The 15,726-nt window shown below is 38.4% G+C and overlaps 1 protein-coding gene across 3 annotated transcripts in view; it reads left to right on the forward strand.

Annotated features, from left to right (window-relative positions):
- Nucleotides 1–15,726, forward strand: part of LOC103047851 (A disintegrin and metalloproteinase with thrombospondin motifs 2) — a 274,381-nt gene that overhangs the window by 101,647 nt on the left and 157,008 nt on the right. For all 3 annotated transcript variants that reach the window (XM_049483934.1, XM_049483936.1, XM_049483935.1), the window contains exon 3: nucleotides 6,951–7,122. In XM_049483934.1, the coding sequence (XP_049339891.1) occupies nucleotides 6,951–7,122 (172 nt within the window). The remainder of the gene's footprint in view (nucleotides 1–6,950; nucleotides 7,123–15,726) is intronic.

Genomic DNA, 15,726 nt, shown 5'->3' on the forward strand with positions numbered 1-15,726 from the left:
AATATAGGTTTGTGAGTTACTGTACTGTTAGGAGTGCATATAATAGAGTTGCACGGTGTACCGAAGGTTCGATTCTTTTTCGATACTACGTCATCACAAACGATTCGGTTCTTTAGCGTTCGATGCTTTCGATACTGTATATAGCCCAGTCACTAGCTTCAAATGAGTCAAATTAGTAGGCGCGATTTGATTCAGTTCATAAGAAAACTGATTCACACCGCAGCAGTCGGTGTGGCAGGATTCAGATAAACTTAGTGTTCTGAACAAATGAATCGATTCACGCGCAAGCCAGCAGAGCAGCAGCGAGTGTAGAATGGCGACGGCTAAAATAACAGATGTCTCTCGTCCGCGACTTGTGGACAAAACGGGCGCGAGGAGTGAAGTGTGGGAAAATAGTCTGAGATGTAGGCATCTGTTTTTTATTTATATTTTTATTTTTAAATAAAATAACGAAAATAACGAAAACTGAAAGTGAAACTAAACTACTTTATTTATTAGCGCTGTTTTCACTCCCGCAGTTGTACAGCGGGGGGTGTTGTGCCGATTCTGTCCGCGAAGCGGGAGTCGGATTCAGTAGCGGATTCGGCACAAGCGCGGCGGCACCTCGCGCTCCGCGGTGTTAGTTGTAAGCGCTCGCGCTAGCCGCAAAATACGACAGAAAACACTGAGGGAGCTGCAGAATTATGTGTGGGACTAGAATATGAGCACGAGAAGATAAAAGAGAACCTTTACCTGTGAGTAGCTCACATCAGAACACGCAAATCTCTCTCACTCTCACTCTCGCTGTGTCTCTTTCTCTGTGTCTCTATCTGTCTCTCTCTCTCGCACGTGAACGCCTCCGCGTTTGACCTGCAGCACTGTGTTTAGCTGTTCTTAAAAATCATTTTAATTAAATAATAGTTCTATGCTTCTATGTTAGTGTTATTTAACATAATTCTGATCATATTTCGCTCATTTAGCAGACAAGCACCCTGATCTCTACAAAGAGCTGTAAAGTCGACAGGTTAGTGGAGTTAGTCAAGATACACTCTGTCTGTAGCTTTACTAAGATTGCTAGTAAATCACGTTAACACGGAGAGGAGTGTGCAGGAGTTTTGTTTTGGACCCGTGGTTTTCTCTATTTCTCCATTATCCCATTGGCTGTGAAACATGAACTCAAGATGTTCACGTTTTCGCGTTTCCATCGCAAATCTGTGGTCAGGCACGTAGCCTGCTTGATCGTTACACTGAACATGGGCTTATTAAAAACAGTAAACGGTTGATTAATAAAACGGAGCAGTGAGTGTTAAAATGAACATAACATTGTAATGTTCTTCTGTCTCTTTATTTTCCTTATTCAGAACTTAACTTCTGCCCGCCCGTCAGGTTCACATAGTCAGGCTACCATTACCTCTGGTTTTAGTTTTAGTTTTTAGGAAGTGTTTAGATAATTATGTTATAGTTAAGGTTATAATAACGAAACTTGTTTTTTGTACAAATGTTTCATTTTAGAATAAAAACGTTTGCACCGATTGTTCAGTGTTCAATCCAGTTCAGTCAAAAATAAACATTTTATGTTCAGATATTTTTATTGTTTTTTTTTCTTCCAAGTATCGTTTTGGTATCGAGAATCGTGATACTACAGTTGGTATCAGTATCGAAGTCAAAATTTTGGTATCGTGACAACCCTAGCATATAATATAAAACACTAAGGCTTTAAATTAAGGCTTTGCTTAGTATTGGGTTTACTTTAAACAATATATGAAGAAATCAAACTTCATTAACAGAAAAAACAGCTAAAGAATGTAAACAATAGACCTTAAAAATAGATACACCAACAACTTTAACACAACTTCCTTTACAAAATATAAAATATATGTTTAATAGTTCCATAAACACTATAAATGAATATATTCAAAGATATATTTCTCAAAACCTCACACAAATAAGACACAAGTTTAATATAAATGTACTATATGTTATTCCTGAAGCCATTAGAGGCATTACAGCATTAATTTCCTTCTTTCTCCAGTCAAAAAATACCAGCTAAACCAGCGTTTGACTTCACACAGCAAGTTCCTCTCTGATGGTACTGTTCCGTACGGTGCTCCGCAGCGCCCTCTAGCGGTATGGCAGTATGAGAGAAACGCATACCTGTTCACCGAATGAACCAGCACTAATTAAAAGTAACATTCCCAAAATGAAAACATTGACATATAATGCTGCAGCAGTGTTACAGAATGTGTTAAACATTAAATTAAAACATTATAAAAACATCCAGAACTGAAAATTGTTAGCTTAGGGTACCCGATCTATTCAAATATCCACTGGATATCCACTTAGACATCATACATGTTCAGTTGCTGCAAGGTTCAAAAATGTGTGTATTTGAATAAATGCTCCTCGCTGTTCTTTCATTCAGTGCTTCAAACAGTTTGTGGTAAAAATCATGTAATCAAATCTGATTTAATTTAATCTGTAGTCTGTTATTAGCAGTAATCTGAAGCTGATCTGGTTTCGGCTCACTGGAGCGGGCGGGTAAACTGCTAAATATAATGTGGAGGCGAGGAAGCGCTGTGATAGAGCGGCTGCAGTTAAGTTACCAAAGGGCCCATCTATTCCTCTCAGTGCGCCCCAATAGCAGCATCATTCACCCTGCGCCGTGCAGTCTTTCAGATTCAGAAGAAAGAGGATGACAATGTGTGCGTTGTGTGTCACTTTATATGTGTGTGTGTGTGTGTGTGTGTGAGCTTGTTGCTGCATTGAGATCTCCCTCATGGATGGTGCGTGGGGGCTGCTGGGAGGGCTGGTAATTACCAGTTGTCTAAACAGACAGATGGAATTAGGGAGAGTGACGGGCAATTTTCGGAGAGCTTTGTTTTGGAGAGGAGAGCCAGAGATAGAACGAGAGAGAGAGAGAGAGAGAGAGAGAGAGAGTGAGAGGTAGTATAAAGAGGTCTGTGCCACCTGACACTGTGGTAGTACCTGTGTTGCACCGAGCTCTCTAATCTCTTGCTAACAGTGCTGTGCTGTGCCAATCTTTCACCTTCTAGACATAGATAAATCTTGCCCTGCACCTGCAGCTCTGTTAGTGGTGCTCTGATAATTGCTAAGTGTATTAATAAAGTTATTACAGGTTTATTTAGGCTTATTTGCTTTGCACCCAAAACAATTTAACCTTAGAGTATTATCTTATTTTACAATAATCACAACTATTACACCACCCCCCTTTACTAACACAACAATGACTTCAGGAAAATACAGTGTTGTTGATACTGGAGAGCAGCACATCACCCTGCAAATGGACACCCTGTGCTAGGCTAAATGCTAAAACTAGCCAGCGCTAGCTTTTAGCATCTTTTATCTTTACCTTCTGCTCCATCAAAACAAAGTGAATTACCTCAGGTGAACCAAACTGGAGCTAAACACACATTAGCATGGAAAGCACTGCATTCTTTTTTATTAGAAAAAGCCAAAAACTGGGAAAGTAAGTGGATGTTAGACTAAAAGCTATTACTAGCCAGTGCTGAGGAATCATCACTAATGATGGGGAAGTGGGGAGTGGATGGGACAATTGGCCAAGCTCAATTAGGCAGAAAAAAGGGGAAACAAATAAATAAATCTTTTTAAAAAATAATATTTTTTGTTGGAGTTGAAGTAAAGCAAAAAAATCCTTGTATCTCCTTTTTTTACTTTTATGAAATCTTTTAATGCTATTTATCTTCTGCAATGTTTCCATTTGGAGGTACAGTAGGGTACGTGTTTTTTTTCCATGAAGGTCTGAAGGTCATGCTTTCAGGTCTAAATAAACATACTACTTCATATTATTTACATTCTTCATATATTGTAAAATCATTATGCAGATTAGGAGTGAATATCATCTGATTCAGATACTGATTGGTTACGATCATCTGTGCCCCTAAATCTGTCTCTCTCTCTCTTCTGTCGCTCTGACAGCGAGAAGGTCAGACAGAGTATCCGCCCTTCTGAGGGCTCTTGCGTAACTTGGCCTGACATATGGATCTTTTAGCACATTTCTGCTCTGTGATCTCCAGCCATGCTCCACTCGACTGCGGTGCGTGAGTGCTCTCTCATCGCTGCCCCCTCACTGAGGATCATGTCAAGGAAGTGTCAGCTGTGCGGACGGACACACACATACACATACTGTCATACATGCACACAAACTATACAGTTGAAATGCGCTCAGTCGTAAGCATGTAAACAAAGCAGATGCCCAGCCCATAGCTTGTGTGTATAGCAGTTTAACTGTATAGCTGATGACGCTACAGATTAGTGCTGGGCAGATGTACTGGTTCATTTGCGTAAAAGGAAAAAAATACGTTGGAATTCTGATTTGACTGTTCACATTCATGTCGCATGTTCATGGATCAGATACGTATCTGATTTAGAACCACATATGATAGTGAATCAAATCTGATTTGAAAAAAACAGATTTGGCACGTTCACACAGCCATGAAAAAAGTGGATCTGAACCACATTGGACAAGAAAAATCTGGTTTGAGTCACTTCAACTTGCTAATGTGAACGTAGCCAAACTGTATTTGGTGGATTGGATGGATTGTCTAGAGACACATGTGTGAAGTGTTGCACCTAAGCGGTTTGATTCATATGATGAAGAAAACATGGGAATAACTTGATTAATTTGAGGATGGGTAACTTTGTTTGAGTTGTTTGACTAGTCAAACACTGACTAATTTTTGTTAATAATGGTCTTTGTTAACTTCTGAACTTTTCAAAAAAACAGTAAGTGTGATTCTCACACATTGTGATGCGCTGGTATCTGTTATCTGTCACTGCTTTGTTCATATTGAAATCAATGGCAGTGTTAAAGAGGTGTGTTTTAATCTGACACCACACCACAACACACCACAGTGTCCTTGTCAACGTGGCCCGAGGCTAAAGCTAACTTGGGAAAAGGCTGCCCTTAAATGAGCTGTTGACTGCAAGTTCTGGGTTAGACTGGCCTGGTTTTAGAAGTGTATCAGCAGGTGGAAGAGAAGAATTGCAGGAAATATCTTGTCATATTTTCATACTTTGGACAAACACAGGTCTGAAATTGAGTGCCGCTGCTAGACAGGCTCCCGTCTCTCTCAGCCAGAAACACTAATGGAGGTTAACTGAGTGCTGTGAGTGGATATTACACTGTGTATGCCGTGTTCTGTTTCTGCTTGGCCTTGTTTGTTCTTGAGGTTTATAGATTGTTATAGATTTCCAAAAAATGTGAAAAATACGAATCCTCAGAGGAGCTGGAGTAAAAGGGCATTGCTTGGGTTGCCAGTGTTCAGTAGCATTTTTTTTGGCTTCAAAAACAGTGCTGGCACCAAGAGATCCAAGTGAATTGAAAGAAAAATAAAGTAATAAAGTAATACATAAGAATATTGCAGTTGAGGTGCTTTAAATGATAGATAAGAATGATGAAATATATTCCATAGATCAGTGGTGGGAAACGTCAGTGCTGTAGGTATAAATTCCTGCACAGTAATCACACGTGATTTAACGCACATGTTAATCACCATGTTTAGTAGGTGCTTTATATGTAGGTGGTTTAGATTCATCACTGACCCTGCTGGGGCCATTATGGAACCCATGGACAAAACTGTCTGGTTCTTAGTTGGGCTACCCTATCATGAACAAGTTATCTAGGCTATTGTCTTGACAGAAACCTCAACAGTCTGTACGTTCTCACGAATTGCATCAGGGAGTCGAGGAGGTGGATGTAAGTGTGAGATACATTAAAGAACCGACAATGGACACTGAAACAATGAGGTTTAAATACACATGGAGGAAACAGGAAACACCTTGGGGCAGGTAACGAGGGGGCGGAGTTACACAGAAGGTGGAGACATGGAAGGAGACAAGACGTACAGTAAACACTGGACCATGTGCTGGGGAGAACATGACAAAGGAAACAAGGCAGGACGGCAGGAAAAACACAGACAGACAGCAGAGACACAAAACAAGACCAGAACATGACAAAGTAGGGATGCATCAATATCGAGATTCGATATTAGGATTAAATATCGGATCAGAACAACCTTCTGACATTGGATAGCTTTAGGTGTTATAGATTTCCAAAAGTTTGAAAAATATGAAAACTAAGAAGATCTGAAGTAAAAGGGCATTGCTTGGGTTGCCAGTGTTGAGTAGCATTTTTTTGGCTTCCCAAACTGTGCTGGCACCAAGTTAAAAAAAGAAAAAATATAGTAATGAAGTAATAGATGAGAATATTGCAGTTAAGGCACTTTAAATGTTACTTCAAATGATTCCATAGAATAGAGGTGGAAAACTTCAGTGCTAAAATGGATGAAATAACAAAAAAGATGCAAAAAAAGAGCTTCTAGACCTCAAATAATGCAAAGAAAACACGTTCACATTCATTTTCAAGTTTTAAGAGTTCAGAAATCAATATTTGGTGGAATAACTCTGTTTTTTAATCACAGTTTTCATGCATCTTGGCGTGTTCTCCTCCACCAGTCTTACACACTGCTTTTGGGTAATTTTATGCCACTCCTGGTACAAAAATTCAAGCAGTTCAGTTTGGTTTGATGGCTTGTTATCATCCATCTTCCTCTTGATTATATTCCAGAGGTTTTTCGTCTGGTAAAATTAAAGAAACTCATCCTTTTTAAGTGGTCTGTTATTTTTTTCCAGAGCTGGATGTGCTTATTAATATATTTTTAACATTTGGACTGAGATTTACTCATCACTGCAGATCTGGATGTGGTTTAAATGTTTTAGGAGTCTATTACACTGACTATGTTTTGAAGCCAACATTGTTTTAAACCATTTTTCTTGTTGTTGGACCTAATTTACTTTAAAGCTGCATTAAAATAAAAGCCCCCAAAACAAAAGTTTTCCAAGTTTCAGCAATGGCAATATACTGTATAATATTTTGATTGTATTTTTCATCGCTTGCTAACTCTAGATCCTCTCTCTCGCTCTTCTTACAGGCGGGAATGATTCGGACGGAGCAGGATGAGTTCTTCATCGAGCCGGTGGAGATGGGACATCATGTGATCGAGCAGGAGGAAGGAGGCGAAGGCCGTCCTCACATTGTGTACCGCTCTGCTGCCCTGAAGAAGCCACCTGCTAGCCCGCTCGCTGCTGATTTCCACGCCAGAGGTCAGTGTAATCCTTAGATCTTACAGTGTTAGCGTCTGCGCTAACATGCTAACCTGCTGCGGCTACAGCTTGATGGTATCTGCACCAGATCTAGACAGCATACTTTTTAATACAGGGTTATGTACTGGTGCTCTGGTTTATTTAGCATCTTTGCTGAAAGTTCAGCTCATCACCTCATTCCCTTGCCCTTCCTGAGTAGCAGTTGGTTTGTTGGAGCAGGAAAGCACTAAAATGTGCAGGGCATGGAGTCTAGAGCATGCCTGAGTGTTGGGAGTTGTTAAAAACGAGTGTTATCTCTGTGCAGAGGCTTATCTTTTCTCACTGGGACAAATTCCATGACCAGCAGATAATTGACTGGTGTTTAGAGCAGTGCTACGCTACTTAAAGGGTCAAATGGAGCGATGCTCTGGTTTAGAGATAACAGTGTTAAAAAGAATAAGTTCTAATGATCTGACCAGAGCTCAGCTGTATTAATACGCCATTCAGGAACCTCTGACCACTCCAAAAAAAGATAAAGACCAGACAGAACTCAATTTAAATCGGTTTAGATAAAAAGAGAGAGTAGGCTCACATATTTTTTCCTCTGACGAAGAGGTTGAGTGGTTTGGTGGTGTAAAAATCATATTTATCACAATATTTTCTTGTGAAACAAAGCAGGTGACACTCCCACAAAAAACTTAAAAATGAAAAAACACCACAAAACACATCCCTGCAGGTTAGACCTACTTTCATTCTTTAATAATGTTAAATATTTCAAAATAAATCAACTTCCACTTTAGAATTTTGTGATATAAATTGGTGACCTCCTGCTGATTGTCACGCGGGCCAGACGAGAGACACTCATAGATACTTAACATAAAGTCAGCTTACTTGAGTTATACAGTGATACAGGCATGGTTAATAACAAAAACAGGCAGCAAGATACAACAAAATACCAGGGAGAGCAGGTAAGGAGGTAATAAACAGGATATCCAATAATTAGTAAGAAGGGCAAGGCAAAAGAAGAAGTGGAAAATACAAAATAAGGGAAACGGGAAAACAATATAACAATACAGCTCTAAGCAAAAAGAGTAGTCAATAATAAAAAAGAAATCTGTAACAGAGGAGCAAAAAATGATAAAAGAAATGCAGAGTAAAAAACCTAAGAATAAAGTTTCAACACTTTGCAAGGACTAAGGGAAACACAGGGGAATTTATACACAGCAAACTAGGTAATAGCAATCACAAGATGGGGAAACATGATTAGGAATGTCCAAGAGGTTAGACACAGGTGCATCCTGGGAAATGGAGTCTTTTAAGCAAAGAACTAGAGTCCGTGGCAGGCAGACAATCAGCGACAGGACTGACACTATGCAGATTAATGCCAGTTTCATCTGTCTTATTAATACAGACAGTAGCAAATCATTAGTGGGCTAATAACAAATAATAAAGACATTTGCAAATTGGAACACCCTATAAAAACCTAAACATGTAAAAGAAAAAAAAACGTTTAAAATCCTTTGTAAAATGTGATTAGAAGAAAACGTAATCAAAAAACATATTCAAATATTTGATATATACAGTATACAAGGTTTTTTTTTAGGGTTGCCAGATTTTTCACAAAAAATTTATTAAAAAACATGATTTTAAAATTTCTGACCAGTAACATAAAAAAAAAAAAGAATACTACATGTAATATGAATAGTAGGGCAGTATATTGAAATTAACCTGATAATGGCTATGGTGTCATGATTCAATATTTTGCAATTGTTTTTGTGTATTGTGATTTTTTTATTCATATAAAACCTGAACAAAAGTAAAGTTTACTTTTTATCCAATCAGAAGAGTGGGATCTAAAGACACAACATTGCTAACTAGTGGGAGGGGCTTAAACACAATACTGAATGAACCACTGGCACCAATCTTTACATACAGTACATGTAAACTATTCAATAAATTTCAATGCTCTGTGATTTTAATAGAGTTGATACAATTGATACAGTTTTGCACAACATAAACAATATCACAATCTATAATTATTTTACATTATTTAATGATATTAAATAATATTCAATTATTATTATATTAAGCTGTCTAACAGATCTTTTGTTCAGTTTTACTGTATTTTTTTAATATGGTGAGTTATGGTTAACAATTCGGCAAAATTGAAATACTCACATTGGAATAGATGTACAACTGTGTAACTCTGTAATTATTTGCATAATTGTGCAATTCGTTTTTAATAAATTGAATTGTAGCATAATAAAGACAGTAACTCCAACAGTTTTACAGTATTTTTTAAATATGGTAAGTTATAGTTAACAATTATGCACACTTACTCACATTACAATAAATGTACCGCTGCTTAACTACTGTATGTAATTATTTGCATAATTGTGCAATTAGTTTTAATTTAATTGAATTGTAGCATAATAAAGACAATAACTCCAACAGTTTTGCAGTATTTTTTAAATGTGGTGAGTTATAATTAACAATAAGGCACTAGTACTCACATTGTAATAGATGTACAACTGCGTAACGATGTAATTATTTGAATAATTGTGCAATTAGTTTTAATTGAATTGAATTGTAGCATAATAAAGACAATAACTCCAACAGTTTTACAGTATTTTTTAAATATGGTGAGTTATGGTTAATAATTAGGAACTATTACTCACATTGGAATAGATGTACAACTGTGTAATGATGTAATTATTTGCATAACTGTGCAATTAGTTTAAATTGAATTGAACTGCAGCATAATAAAACAATAACTCTAAACGCTGAAGGTTTACTCTCTCAGCACTCTGCATTACCTGTAACATTATTATTGGCCAAATAAAATGTTCACAAACAGACTTGTAACAAAAGCTCCAGTGTTTAGTAGGACAGGTCGGCCTGACCTTGGCTTTGTGAAGCTCCGTGTTCCTCTCTAACAGTCCTGAGAGCGTGAGCAGTCTGTCCTGCAGTAGATCTCACAGGTGAGGTAAAGATTGGATTAAGCAGCACTAAGCTGCGGTGCGTAGCGACCGGTGTGAGGGAGCACAGATGAAGCCGACCTGTTTCTATGGAGCCGGCCGGACAAAAGCCGATCGGGTCGGCTGGATCATAAAAGGTGATAGCCTTCACACGTCATTTACACTCCAGCAAGGTCATTCACATGCTTGAATACTTTTCCACGGTTGTGTGAATCTGTGCGTTGTGTAAATTCCAATTTGTGAGGAAAAAAAGAACAGCGGGTCGAAAGCTTATCGTGCTACTAGTCCACATGAGACACTTGTGCAAAGGTTGTTGTGCAAGAAAGACTTAAAGCCTTGGTATACCTGCAGCTCGCAAAGATCACTTCTGTGAGTTGAGCTCACCTGTATAAGATTAAAACCTATCTTTTTAAAGGCTGTCATTTGTTCAGGAGTGCTCCAGTACTGCAGGTGGCGCTATGCTATTTATTGGGATTTTCCATTATTTTTTCAACAGTTTTATCATATTTTTTTCTGAAATAGTTAATTACTTGAACGTCTTGCCTCTTGGTGTGTTTGAGAGCATCAGTTGTAAAGAGGTAGAGTTGATGGTATAAAGTGAATAACCCTATTTGAGTAATGCAATCTATATTATTGCAAGAACTACTCAACTGAGTAAAGAAAAAAAATACTTTAAGAAATGAAGGTGTCAGTCCAAACAAACTCAAAAACAATGAAAGTATCCTCAAGTGCCGTACCAAGGACCATCAAAAACATTAAGATGAAACTGGCTCTCAAATATACACAGGAAGCCACAGGAAATGAAAGTAAGAGTTGCACAGGATAAGTTCATCAGTGTTACCAGCATCAGAAAGTTAACAAATAATGCCAGATAAGAGCACCTAAATGCTTGATGTGTTCCTTCATAGTTTGACCTCAGTGTTCATTTACTGTACAATGTAAGTAAAAAGTGTTTGATACACACCTGTGCACTGTATTATCCTGCTCATAAATAATTAAAGCCTAACCAGCAACATATGGATAAAATAATGTCTAAAGTTTTGGCAGTGAGATTTGGATAGAATTTTCTTTGCCATGTAAAATCGTGTAAATGTGTGGTAGTCTTGTTCTCAAACATTGGCAGCAGTTGTAACACCATAGAAGGAAGCCTCAGACTTTTGGAGAAATGCCGGACCAATATTTACCAACAGATCGTAGCTCTCAGAAACACTCCAGAGTTTGCCTGGTCATTCCTGTGGAACTGATTATCTCTAGTACTTTAGTGCAGGTCTGATCACAATTAAAGTGAAGTCAACAGGGTCTCTTGTGTGCTAGTTTGGATTAATAGTCAGTTAATTAATAACTACATCTAGTGAAATTAGTTGTTAGAATTGTTAGCTTGATGACGTTTTAATTGGCTGGGATTGAGATGGTTGTAGATGGTTGAGATGGTTGTAAAAAAAAAAACGAGACAATATTAAATTACCTTTATATGACATTGGTGTTGAAGATCATATTTAAAGGCCCAACAGTGGCAGTTTAGTGGTATGTAGCAGTATGTAAGTAGTATTTAAATTAATGTAATATAACTTTATTATACCATAGTTAGTTCCGACCCTGCAATGTGAACAGCTAAGAGGCGTTTTATGAGTGCCATTATCAGCAGGTAATGCACTGTAACCAAAGTTTTCCATGTATTACTTACACATGCCACATACAGGTAGCCTAGCAACTATACAAGCCAAACAGTGCAGCTACAAACAGAGCAGCGATGGAACTATTTTAACTCACAGAGTTTTTATAACCAAACAGATCGTATTTTCTCGTTTGTTAGCTGATGTATTAGTGCTGGGGATCCGGCATTTTCCTCTGATTGTGTTGACTTCCTTTTGATGCTGCATTGGTGGCGGCATTTTGAAAAGAGGCATATGATGGATATTGTAATAGGGTCTAAGTTAATAAGTCAAGTTAATTGGCTTAGAGAAATTGGAAATAAAATTGGGAATTTTTATGCTACTAAATCAGTTGCTTAGCTTAGATGTTTAGCACTGTACCTTCCACACTGGAGGCCAATGGCAGTCAAATGGAGAAAAATCCACACCAGTTCTCAGAGTACAGATGGACATTAGACAGTAAAGACAGTTATACAGACTGTGTCTATGAAGATCCAGATGTTGGGACCTACAAAGAAGCACGTAAACTTGCTCACAGAAGTCCTCCACTGTAGGCACCACTCCTGCAGACCACTGGCCGCACTGTAATTCAGTAATGCATGGTGGTGTCAGGCTGGAGATGATGGATGTATGGGGAGTCTGTGTATATTTTTATAGGATTGCGTGCAGAAGGGATGTTAGAGCAGTCAGAGGGTTAGAGGGTTCAGCTGTTTGAAAGCGATGGGGAGTTTAATAGAAGTGAGCCTAGATTTATTGGATTGGAGGAGGGGGATGTCCTGGAGCTGCTGTGGTTTTACTAATGGTACCTCAAAGTTTCCTTCAGGTGGGCGGGCATCCATCATTTTTCTGTTCCCTTCAAGCTGAAATGTTGTGGAGAGCTCGTGATGTACACTCATCATCAAAAAAGTATATATATTTGGTTGGGCAATCAAGTTTTGCTATGTTGTGCACATAGAATCTGGCCGATTCCATTGATGAAGACACTATGTGATAAGAAATGTGATTGGTCAGGAGTATAGGTGACAAATGAAAATGCAGAAAGTGTGCAAGCAAAAAGTACTAGTTCTACATAGTCGCTATAGTGTACGGCTTTCTTTGCTGAGAACAACATAATGGGCAGAGTTGAGACCACTTAAAAATGATGAGTTTCTTTGATTTACTAAATTGAAAACCTCTGGAATATAATCAGGAGGAAGATGGATGATCACAAGCCATCAAACCAAGCTGTACTGCTTGAATTTTTGTACCAGGAGTGCAATAAAGTTATTCAAAAGCAGTGTGTAAGACTGGTGGAGGAGAACATGCCAAGATGCATGAAAACTGTGATTAAAATCTAGGTTATTCCACCAAATGCTGATTTCTGAAATCTTAAAACTTCATAATGAACTTGTATTTTCTGTCATTATTTGAGGTCTGAAAGCTCTGCATTTTTTTTTTTTTTCAGCCATTTCTCATTTTCTGAGATTTTTTTTATTTGGAATTTGGGAAAAATGTTTGTCTGTAGTTTATAGAATAATGTTCATTTTACTCAAACATATACCTATAAATTGTAAAATCAGATAAACTGATTCAGAAACTGAAGTGGTCTCTTACTTTTTTCCCAGAGTTGCGTATTGTGTGATAATGTATAATGTATAAAGTCGATAAAGTAATTGTGACAGCCTTAACACCACTGCAGTTTTTGGTGATGTTCACGTGGTGTTTTTGGCAGTTGTCATAATCGTCTGTGTGAATGTAGTCCTGTGTTGTGCAGCCATCTGCCAATGGTGCTGGCACTAGCAGGATGACATAATGACAGCATCACTGCTTGCTGAAATCTTCACATTTGTGGCTGTTGGTCACTCTTTGCATGTTGGAAAATAAGGACATTTTCCCACTGCCAACAGTGTGCTAGGGTTAGAATTAAGGTTATAATTACCTGTCAATTCATTTTGTCTAGGTGCAACTGTTTTTTTTTTTTAGATGATGAGTGTATTTCAGAATTTGGCAGTGCCAAACCACCTCCCCCTGCAGGCCTCTGTAATGCAGACAGACAACAGGAAGCGAGGACAGCCATATCTCGATTTAATGTAGACACTAAGCTGGAGTTTTTCAAACAATCTGACAGAGATGGTGGAAACAAAAACAAGGCGAAAAAAGATTCATTCTAATGAGTGCTGTTCTGCCACAAACAGACACACTCCAGGTCCGAGCCGTGTCACAAAAATGCACCATCCTAAAGTGAGTAAGCAGTGACCTGATTACAGCTACCTGTGTGAAACTTCCTCCAGTGAAAGTGACAGCGCTGCCCGGCTCTGATTTTATTCCAGCTGGCTACAGATGGGTGTGTAAATCACAGTGAATGGTCCTGGTGCAACACGGTTACATTTATAACCAGTTTACCTGAAGCAGGATTTTCTGTTAGCATTGGAAAATTAGACGATTATTATTACCACCTACAGTGGACAGTGCCTTCTCCTTCTGTGACGTATTCTCCAAAAAAACACGCCACACTGTGGATCGAGGAATGTTAAATTTCTGCACAACCTCAGGATCCATATCTTATCCATGTGGCTCCTACTATCAGGCCTTTAATCAAAGTCTGAGAAATCACACAGCCTTGCAATGAGCACGTTGACCAGTGTTCACCCTAATGCCAAACTCAGACTACACAACATTTTTGTCAGATTAAGCCGCTATCTTCGTTTCGTGTTGTACTCGGGGACTGGCAACACTACACGTTAGACCAATCATCGTCCACGTCCTTGCGTGAGTTTGTAGGTCCTCGTGGCGGAGAAGCATAGAATCTGGCAATCATGGCTACAGAAGCCCTTTGCGTGATGGTAGTGCTTTTGTGCTCAGAAAAAAAACTAAAAAAAAAAAGAGGGAAAAGCGACTGTGGACTCGTTCCTGGGTGAGCCCAATAGACGCTACATGTTTTCTATACTCCAGAGAGATCTTGAGGTAAGGTAAAGATGTAGCTACTTAGGTTCCAGTGCCATATAAACAGAATATCTTATGGATGAAGTAGATTATTAGATGATTATTAGATTGTTCTTCTGTTTCTCTAGTCCAGAGAACTGCAGGAGCACTGTGTCGCTTTCTTTTTCCATGTTTACATCTGACTGCCACATCTTCCTATTGGTCTTGCCATTCCCTTTAAGAGCCAGGTGAGCTCTGACTTTGGCACATTTGTATCTTAATCTCGCTGTGCTTTGTGCATCTCAGCAGAGGAGACTGACCTGTGTGTCCTCACTGTGGAGGTGTGCCAGCAGCTCATTTAACCTCCTGAGACCCAGACTTTTGCTTAGTGTGTATTTAAAATTTATCCTAGCTATTTAAGATTAGTAGGACCTACCAAATATAACAAACTAAATTTTGTCTTTTTATAGGAAATCGTTTTTGAAAAAAAAAAAAAACTATGTCCTTATATGGGGACAGTAGTAAAACGATTAAAAATGATCCTTGCCATTTGGGATCAGAAGGACCCAACTCTACAGTAAGTAAAATTAACTAGTTTTAAAAATAAAATTCAATGAGAATTGTTATTTGGACCATTTATCTACCTGGACTGGCTGTAAAAACGTTTGATTGGGATTCCCGCTTTTTTTTTGTTTTTAATCAATTGAGTATAATGTTGTTACGTGAACACGTAGTTGCAATGGGCAGTATCTCTATATGAGGCCAAAGGGTCAAGGTTTCAAAAAAAATATTATAATAATTTATTATCATGGTGCAGAGAAGCAGAAATGTAATGTCCACTTATGAGGACGTAGGGTCTCAAGAGGATAAGGGAACAGCAGTGTTATTTGAATTGACAGTAGTGTGTGTCAGTGGTTTCTGTGGTGTAATGCTATTATCAGTGGTGTATTGTAATTGTCAGTAGTGTCAGTAGTGTATAGTAATGATTAATGCTGTGTTGTAAGGAAGTGGTATTTGGTGAATTGTGATGGTAAGTGGTTTCAGTGGTGTGTTGCACTGTGTGTATTTGTGTATGTGTGTGTGTGAGTCTGGAG

This window comes from Astyanax mexicanus, chromosome 10 (assembly GCF_023375975.1).
Source record: "Astyanax mexicanus isolate ESR-SI-001 chromosome 10, AstMex3_surface, whole genome shotgun sequence".
Lineage (NCBI taxonomy): Eukaryota > Metazoa > Chordata > Actinopteri > Characiformes > Acestrorhamphidae > Astyanax > Astyanax mexicanus.